Raw genomic sequence first — 19,293 nt, forward strand, 5'->3', positions numbered from 1 at the left:
CTGTAAGAAACAAATTTCTGTTGTTTAGAAGCCATCCAGTCTACAGTATTTTGTATAGCTGTGTGAACTATGCCAATGATCATTTTTCCTATTTCTTCATCTCGGCTTCCTTTATGCCAAGGGCTTTCTTCAGGTACCTGGGAAGCCTGGGTTGTTTAGTTGAATTTAATCAGAGGTCTTGACAAGTTGATGGGAGTTTGCTTGGTGGGAAGAATAGGACTCAATGAGTGGTAGGCTTTGTGTTGGGGTGACTCAGAAGGAAGATATCAATTGTACCCTCTTCCCCACCAGACCTCAGTGAAACCCTGTGAAGTTCCAATGTTCTTGTCTCTCAGGAACCTATGGGGGGGAGGGACCTAGCATACTTGATTTCTCTTATTTCCTGGTCAGCATTCAAAACAGTAGCTTCTTTTGTCCAATATCCCCCTGCCTGGATATGCCTTCCTGTCAATCTATATAGGTGATTAAGTCTCTCCTCCAGTGTTCCCATCTTGGCAAAGACATCACCAGTCACTCACCCTGGAAGCAAGAGAAACACCTCTAACAGTTTTCTCCCCCAACACTTCCCACCACCCTCCCACATATGTACTTATGCACAGTATACATGCCAACACCCCTCTTCAATTCACAATCTTGTTCTTTCTGTCTCCTAAATGTCTTTGGAATTCATACATCCATTTCTCATCATCTCCACTGCACTGCTTCCTGACTCTCATCTGTATCAACATAGTCTCCTAAGTGGCTGTCTCATCTACTTTATGCATCCATTCTCCATCCATAGTGACCTTTGCAAACACCTTATCTACTCAGGTCTTGTTTCCTTTGTGATTAATGCCAAAATCCTTAGCAATGATGGGTTACCAGGTCTTGCAAAGTTAGTTTCTGTCTCCTGTCTCTCTGCTTAACAAGCTGTTGGACTTATTCTTACTGCCTCTGACCTCAGGCCCTCAGGCCCAAAGCCTTCCCCCTTACTATTCTATGGACTGAATTGTTCACTCCATCTCCTCATCTATCAGAACCTCCTACTTATGCTTCAGATCCACAATATGGTCATCAGTCAGTTGGGTCTCTGGGAGAAGGCAGTAAAGAGTGAAAATGAAGTCTGGGTCCTGGACAGACAGAGCTGCCTATGACGATGACCTTAGATCTACCACCCCCTTGGAACTACTGCCATTATGATCAATGGGGAAGGTCATGTACTATAAAACTCCTGAGCTTTGAGACATTACCTAGACTAAAGAGCTGTGATTGGCACACAAGCTTAGAAAGATGAGGACACAATTAGGATCAGTTGGAAGCCGAGGACACACACTGTGTCTGTGTGTCCAGGTGGCTGACCCTACCTTGGGTATTGCCCTGTGTGGGGTCAAGGAAGCACTGTATGTGACAGTTGTTGGTCCCCTCATTAAATGAAAGCACTATAGATACAGTGTGTTCTGTTGAGGATCATTTTAGAGAACTCAGTAAACCTTGTATTACATTAAAGCCTATTGATGTCTTGTGAGTTTGAATCTGAACCAATGACCATCCCAGGTGGTATTAGAGGACACTTCTCTCACTTTACAGATAGAGTTATACCCTCTGTTATTTGCCTCAGTATTTACATGTCTCTCTTAAAACCCTCATCACACTTTCAAGGTGTCAAACACATTTTCTCTCCTTCCTGTGAGATGTAAGATTCAAGAGGAAAGTGCTTCCTAGTTCATACTTACACTCTTTGGGCCTAGCGCAGTATTTAGCATCCTATCAGTCTTTGACACATATTTGTTATTGAAGAACAAATTAAGCCTATTTTACCAGAGTGACTAGTATATTATCTTAATTTGAAATATACTCATTAAATCACCCTTAATTGAATTTTTCACCACAGAGAACACTGATATTCTGGAAGAAAGAAAGGTATCCCGAAAGAGCTACAGAGTTACAAGCTGGATGAGGTGAATGTGTGTGAACACACATACAACTGTATATGAAATTAGAGGCAGTGGTGATCAACATGAGCAAACAAGAAGACACTCAGTTTTATATCAGGGCCATGCTGCTGGACAGGAAATAAGAATTCCATGGGGCTCTCAGTCATAATGTTCTTTTTACCCTTTGAAAGTCTTGAAAATTCACTCCATAAAGTCAAAATATCATATTTTCAGTAGGTTTCTTCAGCTACAAATTCAACATGACTTGGGAGACAAAGCTGTTTTAAACACTTGGAAATACTTATTATAATATTAATTATAATTAAGTGTATCCTTTTATTATTAATTTTTAAATTACTTGATTAATTTTATTAATAATTATAATAATGAATTATTAATAATTTAATAACATTCTAAATTTGCCTAGACTCGTGAAATAATCAGTCTTGTTTGTCTACAACCATCACTGCTTCCACAAGTCATTAGATGAAAACTGTTGGCCACATTACCCCAAAAGGTCCATGATGAGTGCTCTGCTTGGGAGAAAAATGGAGACATGAACCTCTTACCTTTCACCCATCCAGATGCCACACATTCTGAATTCAGAGGAATTTTTCTTTTCAAAGCAACTATCTGAGAAGCAAAGAATCACAAGTTCAGATTAAAAAAAAAAAAAGAGGATAGCAAATATGCCAAATTTGCTTGAAACTAATGGTTTGGAATCCTCTAAAATGATCAAAGTGGATGGCCAGAGAGGAATAGAACCTAAACGCTCAGGAAGGAGCAAGAGAAAAGGAGAGAAAGGAAGATGCAAGAAGGAGAAGGAGAAGGAAGCAGTGATACCACCATGCCCCCACAGCCTGTCAGTTCATAAAACTGAACCAGGGGCCATGCCCTGGAGGAAGCTAGACACAGACTCAGCCCATGAGAAGTGCATAAATCAAGATAGACATGAATAAGGGGTAGCCACATGAGATCCAGAACACGTGAAATTGCTGTAGGGTTGAGTGCAGCAGAAAAATGTAGAGAGGGTGCAGCAGAAAAAGAAGTGGTGTCATTAGAGAAAATACCAAGGAGGAGGGCTGGGAAGTTGCTGGACAAATCCAGGCATTCTAAATACTTCTGCAAAACGTGGCAAAGAAATGGACAGATCCACAGGGGAAGGGAAAGGGCTGACACCACTTGTGTGGATGTGGCTTCAGGTTTTACCTTCTCCATGGAAACCTGAAGAACAAGGCAGTTCTCTAAGAAACTCATCTGCCTGCATGAGAACCCTGGATGGATGAAGTCATCCTTACTCCTAAGAAACTCTGTAATACAGATCTATAGATAGTATGAGTGGTGACAGTAAAAGTTAACCATGCACAGACCAAGGTGTAAAAGGTGGGATATTTACCACTAAGTTTATTGATATCCGTACAGCTCGCCTTGATACATCTTTGGTTCAGACTTCCCATGAAGAGCTGCTGACCTACCAGGGCGAAGATGCTGAGGCAAAAGAGAGTCAGGATCATCACGTCGACAAGCTTCTTCACAGAGCGTAGCAAGGCCCCAACAATGACTTTTAGACCTGGTGAGAAGAAGGACCAGTGTGGAGAGAAGCCCCCACTCACACACACAGGAGACACACGCCAGGGGCAGGGAGGGAACAGCCAAGGTCTCAAATGTCACCTGACTCTTTCTGGAATCAGAAACTGGCCTGGCCTATGATTCTGATGCCATGGATTCTGGTTCTAACTCTGCCTGAGAAGTTGTATGGCATTGAGCAGTCCACCAGTCTAGAGCTTAGTCTCTTCATCCTGCCTGTGTCTGCCACAGGGTTGTTCTAAAGAGTAAGTGAGAAGACTCTGACTAGAAACATCCCATACAGACAACTTAATTACATTGTGCAGACACCTCACAGCTAGGGAATACATGCAGCACCAAGGCCAAAGTGAAGCCACCCTAGAGGAGATAGAACTGTATTTAACATTCAACAGTCACTGGTTACTACAAGTATGCAAGGTGCTATGAGACAGTGTTAAATTGGAGGGCAGGGAGCTAGAAGGAGGACCTTTGTCTGGATTCAGATATGAGAATATTCTAAGAGGAAAAAACTCAGATTACTACTTATAATAGGTTTTTTTCTTTAAAATTCAAGAAATATTTACTAAGCACCTACTGTGTCCATGGCACACTGCTAGGCTGCCTGCCAAGTTGCAAAATAAGAAAGACATAATCTTGTGGTACAATGGTAAATGTTTAAAATCAGCTTTCTAGGGGAGCCAGAGTGGTGCAGTTGGTTAAGCATCCGACTCTTGATTTCAGCCCGGGTTGTGATCTTGGGTCATGAGATCGAGCCCCATGTCAAGCACTGCACTCAGCATAGAATCTGCTTGGAATTCTCTCTCCCTCTCCCTCTGCCCTTCTCCTCTTCTAAAATTAAAAAAAAAAATCTTTTTAAAAAAATCAGCTTTCTGTATGAGGGAGGAGTGTACAGAGAAAGTCCCATCTATAGCATTCACGGTCCTCCTTGTTTGCTGAATTATGTAGTGTAGATCCCTTTTCTCTCTGCATACAGCCCTCTTACCCAGCTGGTTTCAAGCTAAATTACATGACATCCCTGGATGCAGAGCTGGAAAAGGACATGCACAATCTGCTGCCAAGGAGCCAAAACAAGTAGCTCCAGTACACCACTGAGTTAGGGACTCTGCTCTCAGCACAGCTGGAAAGATACTCAGATATGACTTACAATGTGTGAGATTACGCAAAGTGACAAAGTTTCAACTAATCGGTGTAAACCATGACTGGTAGACTTGGGAACAGAAAGTGACACCTAATGGGAAGCCAAACCTGCAGCAAATGACCCTCCCACAAAGTGGGATGCCACATAAGGAGGAGGCTTCAGGCCAAGCTGGGACATTCACTGTGTCCCCAGCTGCAGCCAAACAAGTAGATGCTCCAATCTCATTGAAGTGTGACTCTCATCTATAACAATATGCTTGAGTCTTCTCCAAAGCAAGAGGATTTGGATGAAAGATGGATGAAAAAACTGCTCTGATTCCTCAATAATTTTTACAAAGTCCCCGAAGAGATCATAATACATCATTATTTCCAGAAAGTATCCAGAGATCTCATGTGTTTCATGGGTCAAAATGGAGACTATGTTCACCTGCTTAGAGGTGAAAAAGGAAACACTACAGCTGCTTAGTGACTGCCTGATACAATATTTTACCCATTGGAAACACAAGGCACAAAGCCCCTAACCTTACCTGGGAAGCCAGGGTCCACCTTGCAAAAGAGGAAGAAAAGGAGGAGAGGGACAAATTCTACATAAAATGCCCTTTGCTGATAGTTTATCACTATGCAGTTTTTCTTCTGAGGTTTCTTTTTTTTTAAGATTTTATTTATTTATTCACGAGAGACACAGAGAGAGAAAGAGGCAGAGACATAGGCAGAGAGAGAAGCAGGCTCCATGTAGGGAGCCTGATGCGGGACTTCAATCCAGGATCACATCCTGAGCCAAAGACAGGTGCTCAACTGCTGAGCCACCCAGACGTCTCATCTTCTTAGGTTTCAAAAAGTAACCCACTGCCTCTGTTTGAAAGGATTCAAATTGCCTAGAGTTTCAGTGGTATAGCTAAGCATTGATAGAAAATACTGGAAGGGAAGAAGGGGGTGGTGGTGAAGGACTCCAGAAAGAGAATATTTTTTAGTAAAGATTTTTTTAATGTAAAGGAAAGAGGAAAGAGAGGAGAAAGGTATGCCACGGTAACCTCATTTTTTAAATAAACTGTAGCTCATATTCACAACCCATCCTTAGCTTCATCCTGACTCACAGAACACCTTCCTTACCTGGCTTCCAGGATCCACCTTTCCCTCCTACTTTCTGGTGACTCCTTCTCATCCCCTCTCCTGGTCTCCCCCTTCCCTCTTCACCTTTAAGGTGATGGTGCCCTGGGACTCGGTCCTCTGCCCTTTCCTATTCTTCATCTAAGTTGACTCTCTTGGTGATCTCATCAGATTTCATGGCTCAAGTATCATCTATAGGCTCATGATTTCCAAAATGATATCTCCAGCCCAAGCTGCTGCCTGGAACTCCAAACTCATATACCTAATTACCTATTTGATATTTCTATTTGATGTCTCACAGCCATTTCAAACAGAACATGTCCAAAGCTAACTCCCCATCTGACCCCTAGACCTGTTCCTGTGACAGCCTACCCTATGTCAGTCCTCGATGATTCCGTCTTTCCAGTCATTCAGGCCAAAAACCTTGACTCATCCTTGACTCTTTTCTTTTGCTCACACCACACATACAATCAGTCTTTCAGTAAATTCTATTGTTTCTATCTTCAAATTTAGAATCAGACCGCTGTCTACCAACTCCTCTATCACCACCTGATCTGAGAGCACAGTCGTCTCCTTTCTTGGATTATGACAGTGGCATCTTGTGTCATTTTGGGTTCTCTGAGAATCAGATACTCTGGAACCAGAAATGCAAGAGATCCATTGGGTGATACATCTATGAAGAAGAAGGGAGTACAGCTGGCAGGGAGAGCCTCAGACTACGACACAGGGCTGATACCTGGGAAAGGAGAGTGGGAAGGAAGCAGGACTGGACAAGGAGAGTCTCAGACTGTAGTGCCACTGTAAGAGTCTCAACAAGATTGCTGAGGAGCCCCTGAGCTAAAGTCCTTCAGGACTTTATCCTTCAGGAATGGCCGTGTACTTGTCCCTCTGACATGCAGGGCAAGTGTGATCTTGGGATGAACATGAATGCAGTGGTGAATCCAGAGATGTGGTATCTGGGATCATCAGTCAGCTACACTCCCTAAAGCAGGAGATCTGAGTGGCACATTTCCATGGCAACCACCATGCCTCCTATCTGATCTTTCTACTTCTACCTTTACTCCCTGACATTCTATCCTTCATGCAACAGCCAAAATAGTCCATTTAAAACCTTTCAGATTAGATGAATGGATAAATAAGATGAAATTTTGGGGCAGCCCAGGTAGCTCAGTGGTTTTAGCACTGCCTTCAGCCCAGGACGTGATCCTGGAGACCTGGGATCGAGTCCCACATCAGTGCTCCCTGCATGGAGTCTGCTTCTCCCTCTGCCTGTGTCTCTGCCTCTCTCTCTCTCTCTCTCTCTCTCTGTCTCTCATGAATAAATAAATAAAATCTTAAAAACAAAAAAAGAAGATGAAATTTCTCAGCCATAAAAAAGAGCAAGTTTTTGCCACTTGCAACAACATGGATAGACCTAGAGGGTATTATGCTTAGTGAAATAAGTCAGAGAAAGACAAACACTGTATGATTTCATTTACATGTGGAATCTCAAAAACAAAGCAAATGAACAAACAAAACAAAACGGAAACTCATAAATACAGAGAATAAACTGGTAGTTGCCAGGGGGATGAGAGGAGGGTGGTGGGCTGGGAAAAAGGGTGAAGGGGAGTGAGAGGCACAGGCTTCCAGTTTTGGAATGAAGAAGTCATGGGGATGAAAGGCACAGCATAGGGAATATACTTAATGGTATTGTAATAGCATCATATGGTGACAGGTGGGAGCTACACTTGTGGTGAGCACAGCGTAATTTATAGAATTGTTGAATCACTCTGCTGCACATCTGAAGCTAATGTAACATGTGTCACCTCTACTTCCATAAAAACAAATCAAAACAAAACCCCTGCCAGATCATATGACTCCTCTGCCCAAAGACCTCAGGTGGCCCCCATTTACCTCAGAGCAAAGCCCAAGTCCTCCTAGTGCATATGTGCCTCCCCTCCTCTATGTGGTCCCACTTCTACCATCTGGCCCCTCACTGTCTGCTCAGCCTGATCCATATCCTTTATATTCCTCAGTCTCTGCACAACTGCCTTGGCCCATGCTATGAACACTCTTTTCCATATATCTGCTTATGAAACGCCCTTGTTACCTTCAAACCCACCCCCATCTCCTCTCCCCAATGACACCTATCCTGACTATGCTATTGAAAACTGCACCCTGTTTCCCTGAACCCCTGTGACTCCCAGTAGCCCTCATGTTGCTCACTTTTCCCTTTTATTTTTCCATGGCACATACCACTTTCTAAACAGGATAGAGAATTACCTATTTATTATAGTTATTTTACCTATTTATTATAGCTATTGCTTAGTGTCTGTCTCCCCACCCCACCCAGAAGGTAAACTCCATGAGAGCAGAGACCTCTGTCTGTTCACTCACTGATAAGATATGCCCCCAGGCAGCTAGCACAGTGTCTATACATATGCTGAAATACACACTGTTGATGAATGATCAAATAAATGAGTAAAGCAGAATTTTTTTGGTTTTGGTTTATATGACATCTTGAGAAATTTTAAATATAAAAGAACATTCCTCCTGCTTAAAAGGTAATGTTGAAGATCAGAGTGACTTACCTGAAACCACTGAAATTGCTTTCAAAGCTCTAAACACTCGGAAGGTACGCAGGGATGACATACTGATGCTGTTGTTGAGTATGGTATTTGGTGAATATGATACAAACCTACAAGACAAAGCACAGGAAAAATTCTGGGCCTACTCAATTCTGCAGTCACACTGTACATCTGTACATCTTGCACAAAGGCCACAAATAACATGGCCTGGGCCCTCTGTCCCTGGGCCTTACCTTCTCAGCCCCACTTTCATCTTAGGGTCTGGTAATATCATTCTCTATTGCTGTGGACTACAGATTGCACAGGAGGCTGTTCTCTACTAATATTTATATTTGGACACAGATGAGGATTTCTTGAAATAGCTCATGCAGTTGTGCTACATCCACTGATAATAAAAATCAATCGAAACACTTATTGACTATCAAGTTCCAGGCCCAGTGCACTTCCCTAAAGTCTCACTATGTGGCCAAGCCAGAAGAAACCCAGGCAGTCTGACTCTAGAGCCCTCACAACTGCACTACACTATCTTTCAATAAGTAAGAGTACCCAATCGTTGAATTTCAAATATAAAACTCTGATATTAATAGCATCTACTTCAAAGGACTCTTGTGAATATTAAATAGGAAAACATATGCAAAGTGCTTGAAACAATGGCTGGCACAAATTAAGTAACATTAGGTTTATTATTATTGTGCTGGCAATGGGCCATTGTTCTTCTTGTTCGTTATTTTGCTAACCCTGTTTCATCATTCAGATGCCAAACTGATGTCCTTTCCTTCAGGAGGAACTTCAACTCTTGCCTCATATAAAATACAATATACATAATAATTAACTCAAAATGGACCATGGACTTAAACATAAGAGCCAAATCTATAAAACTTCTAGAAGAAAATGAAAAAAAACTCCTTGAGAGCTTGCAGTAGCCAAAGATTTTTAGGACTCTGTAGTTCCTCCTACACATTCTGACAGCCCCATACATGCCCAACTCCTGTCCTAGCACTCACCCTACCAGATTGTGATGGTTGTTAATTTTCTCTCTTTCCATCTGGACTGTGAGCTTTAGGAGGGTGAGAACCATGTCTGTTTGTTTTGTTTTGTTTTCATTATCACAACCCCTGTATCTCGCACAGAAGTTGGCCCATAATAGGCCAGTGTTTGGGAAGTGAATGGCTGAAGGAATGAGAGCATGAATGTGGCCTAGAAATGGATTCGTGTGTGGAGGCCTCTGGCCAGTTGGCTGCCTGGTGCTGTTCACGGTCAACCAACACTGCATTCAGAATTCTAGACATTATCAGGACACACTTAGCTACTCACGTGGACCCACACAGAGCCCTGGTGGAAGCCAAAGAGCTTCTTTCCCACCCTGAATTTCCTCTATAAACATATTGGATATACTTACGCTGTTACAATGACAATGGAGTCCAGCCAGTTCCATGGATCTCGAAGAAAAGAAAACTCATCCAGAATAAAACCTCTTGCCAATATTTTTATTAAAGCTTCAAAAATATAAATACCAGTGAAGACATACCTATAAAGCAAATCATTCACAACAAGAAGGAACATGATAAGTGATGTGAAAAGCAGAGAGCTCACCCATCTTATCTGGTCTTTATGCAGTTCTATTTCATTTCAATGTGACATTTAACATTCTGATTTTCAGCAAACCAGAGTTCAGAGTGGTAAGCTCCTTAAGCAAGTTCTAATAGTTAGAATTTCTGAGAAACAGGCCCACAGATAAAGTTGTAAAACTGCTGTTTGATGCCTCATTCCACAGCCATATTCTTGACAGTCACCTAACCAACATGAGACCTTGGGACTAGGGGCTGTCACTGCTATTTTGTTACCACTATTCTAGAATTATCACTTTGATATATAAAAAAGGATGATAGCAAAGGAACAAAGAGAATAAATGACAAGGCTAAAAAGTTAATCTTTCCATATCCCATGTTCACACATCAGAAGACTTAATACTGTTAAGATGTTCCTGCTACTCAAAGTCATCTACAGATTCAGTACAATCCCTACCAAAATCCCAATGACATTCTTTGCAGAAATAGAAACATCTGTCCTTAAATTCATATGGATATCCTGAATAGCCAAAACAATCTTGAAAAAGAAAAAGTTGGAGGTCTCATACTTTCTTATATCAAAATATATCACAAAGCTGAAGTAACCAAAACAGTGTGGTGCTGGTATAAAGACAGACATATAGGAGGAAGGGGAACCCTCCTGCACTGTTGGTGGGAATGTGAACTGGTACGGCCACTCTGGAAAACTCTGTGGAGGTTCCTCAAAGAATTAAAAATGGAGCTGCCCTACGACCCAGCAATTGCACTACTGGGTATTTACCCCAAAGATACAGATGCAGTGAAATGCCAGGACACCTGCACCCCAATGTTTATAGCAACAATGTTCACAATAGCCAAACTGTGGAAGGAGCCGATGTCCATCGACAGATGAATGGATCAAGAAGATGTGATTTATATATATATATATAAATATATATATTTACTCAGCCATTAGAAAGGACGAATACCCACCATTTGCTTTGACATGGATGGAACTGGAGGGTATTATGCTGAGTGAAGTAAGTCAATCGGAGAAGGACAAACATTATATGGTTTCGCTCATATGGGGAATATAAGAAATAGTGAAAGGGGAAAAGGAGGGAAAATGAGTGGGAAAAATTAGAGAGGGAAATGAACAAGGGTTTATGGAAGGCAAGGTAGATGGGGGGATAGGGTGACTGGGTGACGGGCACTGAAGAGGGCATTTGATGAGATGAGCACTGGGTGCTATACTATATGCTGGCAAATTGAACTTCAATAAAATATAAAATATATATATATTTGACCATATATATTAGAGCTTATTTCTGGGCTCTCTATTCTAGTGGTTTATATGTTTGTCTTTATATATATATTATATATACTAGAACCACCAGCTACTTACTAGAACCACCAGCTACTCACGTGGACCCACACAGAGCCCTGGTGGAAGTGGTTTCTAGTGGTTTATATGTGGTTCTAGTGGTTTATATATATTATATATATTATATATTATATATATATATCATATATATATGAAGACAGACATATAAACCACTAGAATAGAGAGCCCAGAAATAAGCCCTAATATATATGGTCAAATGATTTTCAACAAAGATGCCAAGACCGGGATGCCTGGGTGGCTCAGCGGTTAAGCATCTGCCTTTGTCTCAGGGAGTGATCCTGGAGTTCTGGGATCGAGTCCCACATCGGGCTCCCTGCATGGAGCCTGCTTCTCCCTCTGCCTATGTCTCTGCCTCTCTCTGTGTCTCTCATGAATATATAAATAAAATCTTAAAAAAAAAAAAGATACCAAGACCATTCAGTGGGAGGACAGTCTTTTCAATAAATGGTGTTGGGAAAAGTCAATATTCACATGCAAAAAAAATGAAATGAAGTTGGACCCCTACCTTACACTCACGTACAAAAATTGACTCAAACCAGATTAAATAGCTAAGTACGAGAACAGAAACTATAAAACTTCTAGAAGAAAATATTTGCAAATCATGTATCTGATGAGAGGTTAAAAAGCACAATATACAAAGAACTCCTACAACCTAACAACAAAAAACAACAAAAAAATCACACCATATACAAAAATAAGCTTAAAATGGATTAAAGACTCAAATGTAAGACCTGAAACCAAAAAATTCCTAGATGAAACTTTAGGCAGTAAGCTCTTTGACATTGGTCTTAGCAATATTTGTTTGGATATGTCTCCCCAGACAAGGACAACAAAAGCAAAAATAAATAAATGGAACTATATCGAAGTGAAAAGCTTTTGCACAACAAAGGAAATCATCAACAAAATGAAAAAGCAATCTACTAAATGAGCGAAGATATAGCATTTGCAAATGCTATATCCCATAGCCCCCTATGGGATAACATACAAAATATATATTAAAAAACTCATACAACTCAATATCAAGCAAAAAATCTTATTAAAAATGAGCACCCATAAAAGGGCTTAAAGAGACATTTTTCCAGAGAAGATATACAGATGGACAGCAAGCACCTGAAAAGACACCTAAGGTTACTAATAATGAAGAAAATGCAAATCAAGACCACAGTGAGCTCTCATCTCACACTTACCACAATGAATATTATCAAAGAGACAATAAGCAAGTGTTGGCAAGGATGCCAAGAAAAGGGAACCCTGTGCACTGTTAATGGGAATGTAAACTGATGCAAACACAATGGAAAATGGTTCCTCTAAAAAGTTAAAAATAGAAGTACAATATGATCCAGCAATTTTATTTCTGGATATTTATCCAAAGAAAACAAAAGTGCTATTTAAAAAGACATACTAAAAAAAATAAAAAATAAAAAATAAAAAATAAAAAATAAATAAATAAATAAAAAGACATACATACTTCTATGTTCACTGCAGTATTATTTACAGTAGCCAACATACGGAAGCAATCTAACTATCCATCAGCAGATAAGTGGATAAAGAATATGTGGTATATATACACAATGGAATATTACTCCACATAAAAAAAGAATGAAATCTTGCCATTTGTGACAACAGAGATAGACTAGAGGGTATTATAAAAAGTAAAATTAGTCAGAGAAAGACAAATACTGTATGATTTCACTTATATGTGGAATCTAAAAAGCAAATTAAACAAAACAAAACAGACTCCTAGAAACAGAGAACAAACTGATGATTGCTGGTGGGAAGGGGATGGATGAGATAGGTGAAGGGGATTAAGAGGCACAATCTTTCAGTTGTAAAATAAATAAGACATAGGGATATAATGAATAGCATAGGGAGTACAGTCAATAATATTGTAAAACTTTTGTATGGTAACTAGACTCATAGTGATCACTATACACCTGAAACTAATATAATATCGTATGCCATTATAAAAAGATTGTAAATAAAAAAACAAATAAAAAACAGCAGCAAAAATCAAGTAACCTAATTTAAAATGGCTAAATGAGTTGAATTAGATATTTCTCCAAAGATGACATACAAACGGCCATCAAGCATATGAAAAGATGCTCAATATCACAAATCATTAGGGAAATGTAAATGAAAGCCACAATGAAATACCACCTCACATCCATTAAGATGGCGACTTTCCAAAAAACCTCAGAAAATGATAAGTATTGGTAAGGATGCAGAAAAATTGAAACTCTTGTGCAGTCCTAGTAAGACTGTAAAATGGTACAACCAACCATGAAAAAAATACTATGAAGGTTCTTCAAAAAAATAAAAATAGAATTACCATATGATCCAGCAATCCCACTTCTGGATGTACATACAGAAGAATTGAAGACAAGGTTTTAGAGAGGTATTTGCACACCTATGTTCACAGCAGCATTATTTAGGTACTCATATTTGTCTTGAGCAAGAGATGGAAATAACCTAAATGTCCATCGATGGAAAATAAATTAATAAAATGTCGTACATACCAAGAAATAGTATTCAGCCTTAAAAATGAAGAAAATCCTAAAACATGCTACAACGTAGATGAACCTTGAAGTCATTCTGCTAAGGGAAATGAACCAGTTACAAAAAGACAAATACTGTGTGATTCTATTTAAGCGAGGCACTTAGATCAGCAGTCAAATATCTAGTGACCCAATGTAGAATGGTGGTTGCCAGGGACTGGAGGGGAGGTAGTGTTTAGTAGGCACAGAATTTCAGTTTTGCAAAATGAAAAGAGTTCTGGAGATGGATGGTGGTAACTGGTTGCACAACTCTGTGAATGTACTTAGTAACCCTTAAGAATGTTAAGATGGTAAATTTTATGTAACATGTATTTTATAGTAATTAAAAAGAAAAACCTATTTCCATTCTCTTCCCAGAGTCGTCATATTCTATCTTCTAATTTATTTCCTTTCCTCTCCCTCCTCCTTCAAAAACAAACCAAAAAAAAAGCAAATAAAAAACAACAACAAAACCCCACAATATTCCATCTCTCTTGTTATAATCCCAAACTGTCAAAAATGCTGGGTCTGCATACACACACACACACACACACACACTCACTCACTCACATACACACATGCACAGTTTCCTTTCTGGGGACTATCAATTTAAACAATCTGTCATTTCACAATAAAAGAAGTGGACCTTTCCTGGTAAAATATCCAGCCCGCAAGTCTAAAGAACCAAGGTCTCGGGAACTTAAAAAATTCAAAGTAGCCAAATCCAAGAAGAGAAATGGCTATGAGCAGCTCTCTGCTTTAACCTTTTTTAAAGTTGATCCTCTTTTAGGTGACAAATGAACACAGCAGATTAATTCATGAAACACCATTTTTAAAACTTAGGTATAATTTACAAAGTTAAGGGTATTTTGGAAGAAGGCTATAATTGCAGATTTGTGGGATTTTGCAAGTCTCCATCCAGTTCTCACACAATTGAGACAACATCCTCTGACTGCAATTTCTGCCTAAACACCTGGCCTCCCACTCCCACTCCTTCCCATTCTCTCTTTTCCAGCAGAAGCCTGGCCAATAAAGAGACAGGCAGACCACATGACATCTGATAATTGAGTAGAGCCATGCCTACCACCATAGGGCTTGGGAACTCCTTTATCCAACCCACCAGACAAATAAGGCCCTCTGGAGTGTATCACTATCATTTCAAGCATGGTTAGGGCATCCAGTCAGGGCCATGGGTGGCGTCCAGGTAGGTTGATAGAACACCATGACCTGATCCTAGGGCACTTTGGCATTCATTCTCTGAGAGCTATCAACCTGAAACCAATTTCCTATTTAAAAGTTTCCTAACCAAAGGACATTGACAAAGCTAAAGAAACTCTCCCCCCATATGCCTAACAATTCAGTTGCATGCTCTCTTTCATAAAATCATTTTCAACAGCCTCCTCTCACCCCCACTTTCATGCACACATTGTCAGTCCAAATGCCACCAGGAGACAGTAGCAGCTTCCCTGCCGCTTAAACAAAGGTTCTTTCATATCTCTGCTTTATGGGTCTTTTAGTAGTGAAAATGGCCTGGGAGAAAATTAGCATCCAATTGGGCCACTGCTTTCCATTAATAGGAAAAGAAGACTCATTTCATCTCACCAGAAATGCTGGCAAAGCAGACCGCTGCTATGGGAGCAATCCCCACTCCTGGAACTGCCTCCTCCACAGATCTCACTTTGTTAACTACAAAGGCTTTCAGAGACACTGCAGTAAACAATGAGCAGCAGCCCTGCACTATCAGTTAGCTCCTCACATGGAATAGCTAACTCTCTAGAAGGGGGACCATTTTCCCCAGTGATATTGCCAGGATGGTTCTATTCTCAGGGGTGTCCATGCCCCTTGCTCCAAGGCACAGCCCTGAGCTCACTGGCCTTAAGTAAGACCTAAGACCCACTTAGCAACAGAGAAGCAGCAATCCCTAAAAAGTAATGCAAAGAAGCAAAGCTAAAAAACCAGCAGAGAATTAAAATGAAATACTAAACATACCTGATTAACAAAAAAGAAAGCAGCAGAAGAACAACAGAAGAGCAAAAGAACAAAAAACAGATGAGATCAACAGAAAACCGATAGAGAAACAGCAGACCTGAATTCAAGCACATTCATAATTACATTAAATGTAAATGAAATAAATATTCCATCAAAAGGCAGATATTGGCAAATAGATTGCATGAAAGACAAGAACCAACTATGTGCTCTTTACAAGAGATACACTAACCATACAAATACAAAAGGGTTGATAGTAAAGGATGGAAAAAGATATGCTGTGTAAACAATAAGCATAAGAAAGTTGGAGTAGCTATAGTAATCTCAGACAAAACAATTACTAAAAGGCATGCCACTAGAGATAAAGAAAGACATTTCATAATGATAAAAGAATGCACACATTAGGAAGATATAATAACCATAAATATGTACATGCCTAATAATAGTGCTACAAAAATACATGAATCAAAACTTGCCAAAAATAAAGGGATAATAGACAAATTCACAGTCATAGATGGAGACTTCAAGCCTCTCCTCAGTAATTCACAGAAGTACTAATAGAAATGCTGAGTGAAGTAAGTCAATTGGAGAAGGACAAACATATGTTCTCATTCATTTGGGGAATATAAATAATAGTGAAAAGGAATATAAGGGAAGGGAGAAGAAATGTGTGGGAAATATCAGAAAGGGAGACAGAACATAAAGACTCCTAACTCTGGGAAACGAACTAGGGGTGGTGGAAGGGGAGGCGGGTGGGGGGTGGGGGGTGAATGGGTGACGGGCACTGGGGGGGGGCACTTGACGGGATGAGCACTGGGTGTTATTCTGTATGTTGGTAAATTGAACACCAATAAAAATAAATTTATTTAAAAAAAAGATATGCAATTATATATTTTATTTACATTAGCAAACCTTATATTTAACATAGCATTTTTTATATTGTTAGACATTTACCAATGTTGAATATTTTTGTATCTTTTGGCCAATTATTGAATGGGTTAAATAATATGAAATTGCCATTTTTGTTCTGCATCAAGGATTTAATTTGTGCAGAATATAAATGCTCTTTAATACTTACCCTTTAAAAAAAAAAAAGAAATACTAAAAGGACAAGATATCTAAATGACACTATCAACCACCTTAACTTAACTGACCATTTACAGAATATCATACCAAACAACTGCAGAACCTGTGTTCTTTCAAGTGCATGTGAAACATTCCCCATGGTAGAACCATAAAATAAATTTCTCCTAATTTTAAAAGATTGAGATCTTACAGAGTATATTCTCTACAACTGAATTAAATTAGAAATCATTAACAATAAGACAACTAAAAAAATATAAAATATTTGGAAACTAAAAAACACACTTCTAAATAACACATGGGACAAACAAGAAATCACAAGAAGTAAGGAATATGTTTAACTAACAGGGAGCAAAAACACAACCTATCAACATCTGTGGTATGAAGCTTTCGCAATGCATGGTGGAAATTTATAGCTTTATACAATTGCACAAGAAAAGAAGAAAAATCTAAAACAACTATTTAAGTTTCTACCTTAAGAACCTAGAAATAGAAGAGCAAATTAAACTCAAAGTAAATTGAAGGATGAAATTAATAAAGACTTTGAAACCTTTACATATTGCTGGCAGGAATGTAATAAAGTGCAGTCACTTTGGAAAAGTTTGGCAATTTCTTACAAAACTCACTCAAATTCACCAGGATAAAAGCAAAAATGATACATGGGCAAAGATGGAAACACACAATTCACAAACTAAAACAAAAAAGCCCAACTCATCCAGAAATTAAGGAAATGTAAATATTTTTAACTCTATAAATTACAAAGTTACTCATATGCTTAGCCAATGACACAGCAATTCCACTCCTAGGTATTTATCCAAGGGAAAGCAAACATATATCCACAAAAAAGACTTTTATACAGAAATTTTCATAACAACTTTATTCATAATATCAAAAATTAGAAACAGGTGATGGGAAAACAAATTGTGGTATACTCATACAAAGGAATACAACTCAACAACAAAAAAGGGAAAAACAAGAGCATGGATGTATCTCAAAACATGCTAAGAGGAAAAAGCCAGACATAAAAGTATGGTATCATACCTACCATATGAGTCCATTATATGAAATCCTAGAAAAGGCAAGACTAGCCTAGAGTGACAGAAAGCAAATCAATATTTGAGAGTGGGACTTGCCCACTCTAATGCCAAGAGGCATTGGGAAACTTTTAGGGTGTCTGGAATGTACTGAAATGTTGACTTTGGTGGTTTCTAACACATAGTTAAATATGTGATCAAAATAAGAGATCTCTTATTATTCTGCCAATTAATTATTCAATATATTTCTAAAGGACTAAGGCAGTAAATATGTTAAGCTAGAAACTCTAGGACAACATATAAGAGAATGCTAATCAAAATATGGAACTTTCTAAGTTGAAAAATAAAATTGTATGTCTGAATAGCCAACTAAAAATTACAAAAAGTTAATATTTTCATTATACAAAGAAGGGACGCCTGGGTGGCTCAGCGGTTGAGCATCTGCCTTCGGCTCAGGGTGTGATCCCAGAGTTCTGGGATAGAGTCCCACATCAGGCTCCCTGCATGGGGCCTGCTTCTCCCTCCCTATGTCTCTGCCTCTCTCATGAATAAGTAAGTTAAAAAAAATTATTATACAAAGAACTCACTCAAATTCACCAGGATAAAAGCAAAAATGATACATGGGCAAAGATGGAAACACACAATTCACAAACTAAAACAAAAAAGCCCAACTCATCCAGAAATTAAGGAAATGTAAATATTTTTAACCCTATAAATTAATAACTTTTCCAAACTTTTTGGAAAATATTTTGTCACCATATATTTTTCAAGTATTAAAATGTACCTTTTAATCCAGTAAATCCATTTCTAAGATTCTATCCTAAGAAAATAGTAATTTTTAAAAAATACCTATGCAAAGATGTTGCTTGTTGCAATATTTATAGCAGTAAAATACTAGAATGGTTAAGTAAATTATGGTTTACTTACCTAATAAAATATTATATAAGCTAAAAGTAGATTCCTAAGAAGCCTATGTAAACCCAAAGAAAACCATCTAAAAGCTAGACATAAAATGTGTATGTGTGCTCTTTATTATTTTAAAAGGTCTTTAAAAACAGTTGTAAAGACTATGTATACACAACTAAAATGGACTCTGCCAGCAATTGTGTTGGGGAATTGGGACTATGGATGAGTCTGTCTTTCTCTACATACTTGAACTCTGATGTAATCATAAGTCTTTTAGGAGTAGTTGTTAAAACCTTGGGATAGATGAGTGCAGGACAAACACTTACTCAGCATTGTCGGTATCTGTATTATTTTTGTCCTTCCCATGAGCGGTGGCCATGAACACGCAGTTGATGATGACGGTGCAGATGATGAACATGCTGAACAATGTGATCGCTGTCCGTTAAGGCTGGTACGCTACAGGGCGGCACATGTCATCAGTCATAGT

General features: G+C 39.1%; 1 protein-coding gene across 3 annotated transcripts in view; it reads right to left on the bottom strand.

The window, feature by feature from the left end:
- The window catches only part of SCN11A (sodium voltage-gated channel alpha subunit 11), a 91,561-nt gene that overhangs the window by 60,062 nt on the left and 12,206 nt on the right, over positions 1-19,293 (bottom strand). For all 3 annotated transcript variants that reach the window (XM_038570472.1, XM_038570474.1, XM_038570473.1), the window contains exons 4-8: positions 19,133-19,234; positions 9,711-9,839; positions 8,315-8,421; positions 3,310-3,483; positions 2,483-2,546 (exon numbers count right to left, since the gene is read on the bottom strand). In XM_038570472.1, coding sequence (XP_038426400.1) covers positions 2,483-2,546; positions 3,310-3,483; positions 8,315-8,421; positions 9,711-9,839; positions 19,133-19,234 — 576 coding nt within the window. The remainder of the gene's footprint in view (positions 1-2,482; positions 2,547-3,309; positions 3,484-8,314; positions 8,422-9,710; positions 9,840-19,132; positions 19,235-19,293) is intronic.

This window comes from Canis lupus, chromosome 23 (genome assembly GCF_011100685.1).
Source record: "Canis lupus familiaris isolate Mischka breed German Shepherd chromosome 23, alternate assembly UU_Cfam_GSD_1.0, whole genome shotgun sequence".
In the NCBI taxonomy this organism is placed as follows: Eukaryota; Metazoa; Chordata; class Mammalia; order Carnivora; family Canidae; genus Canis; species Canis lupus.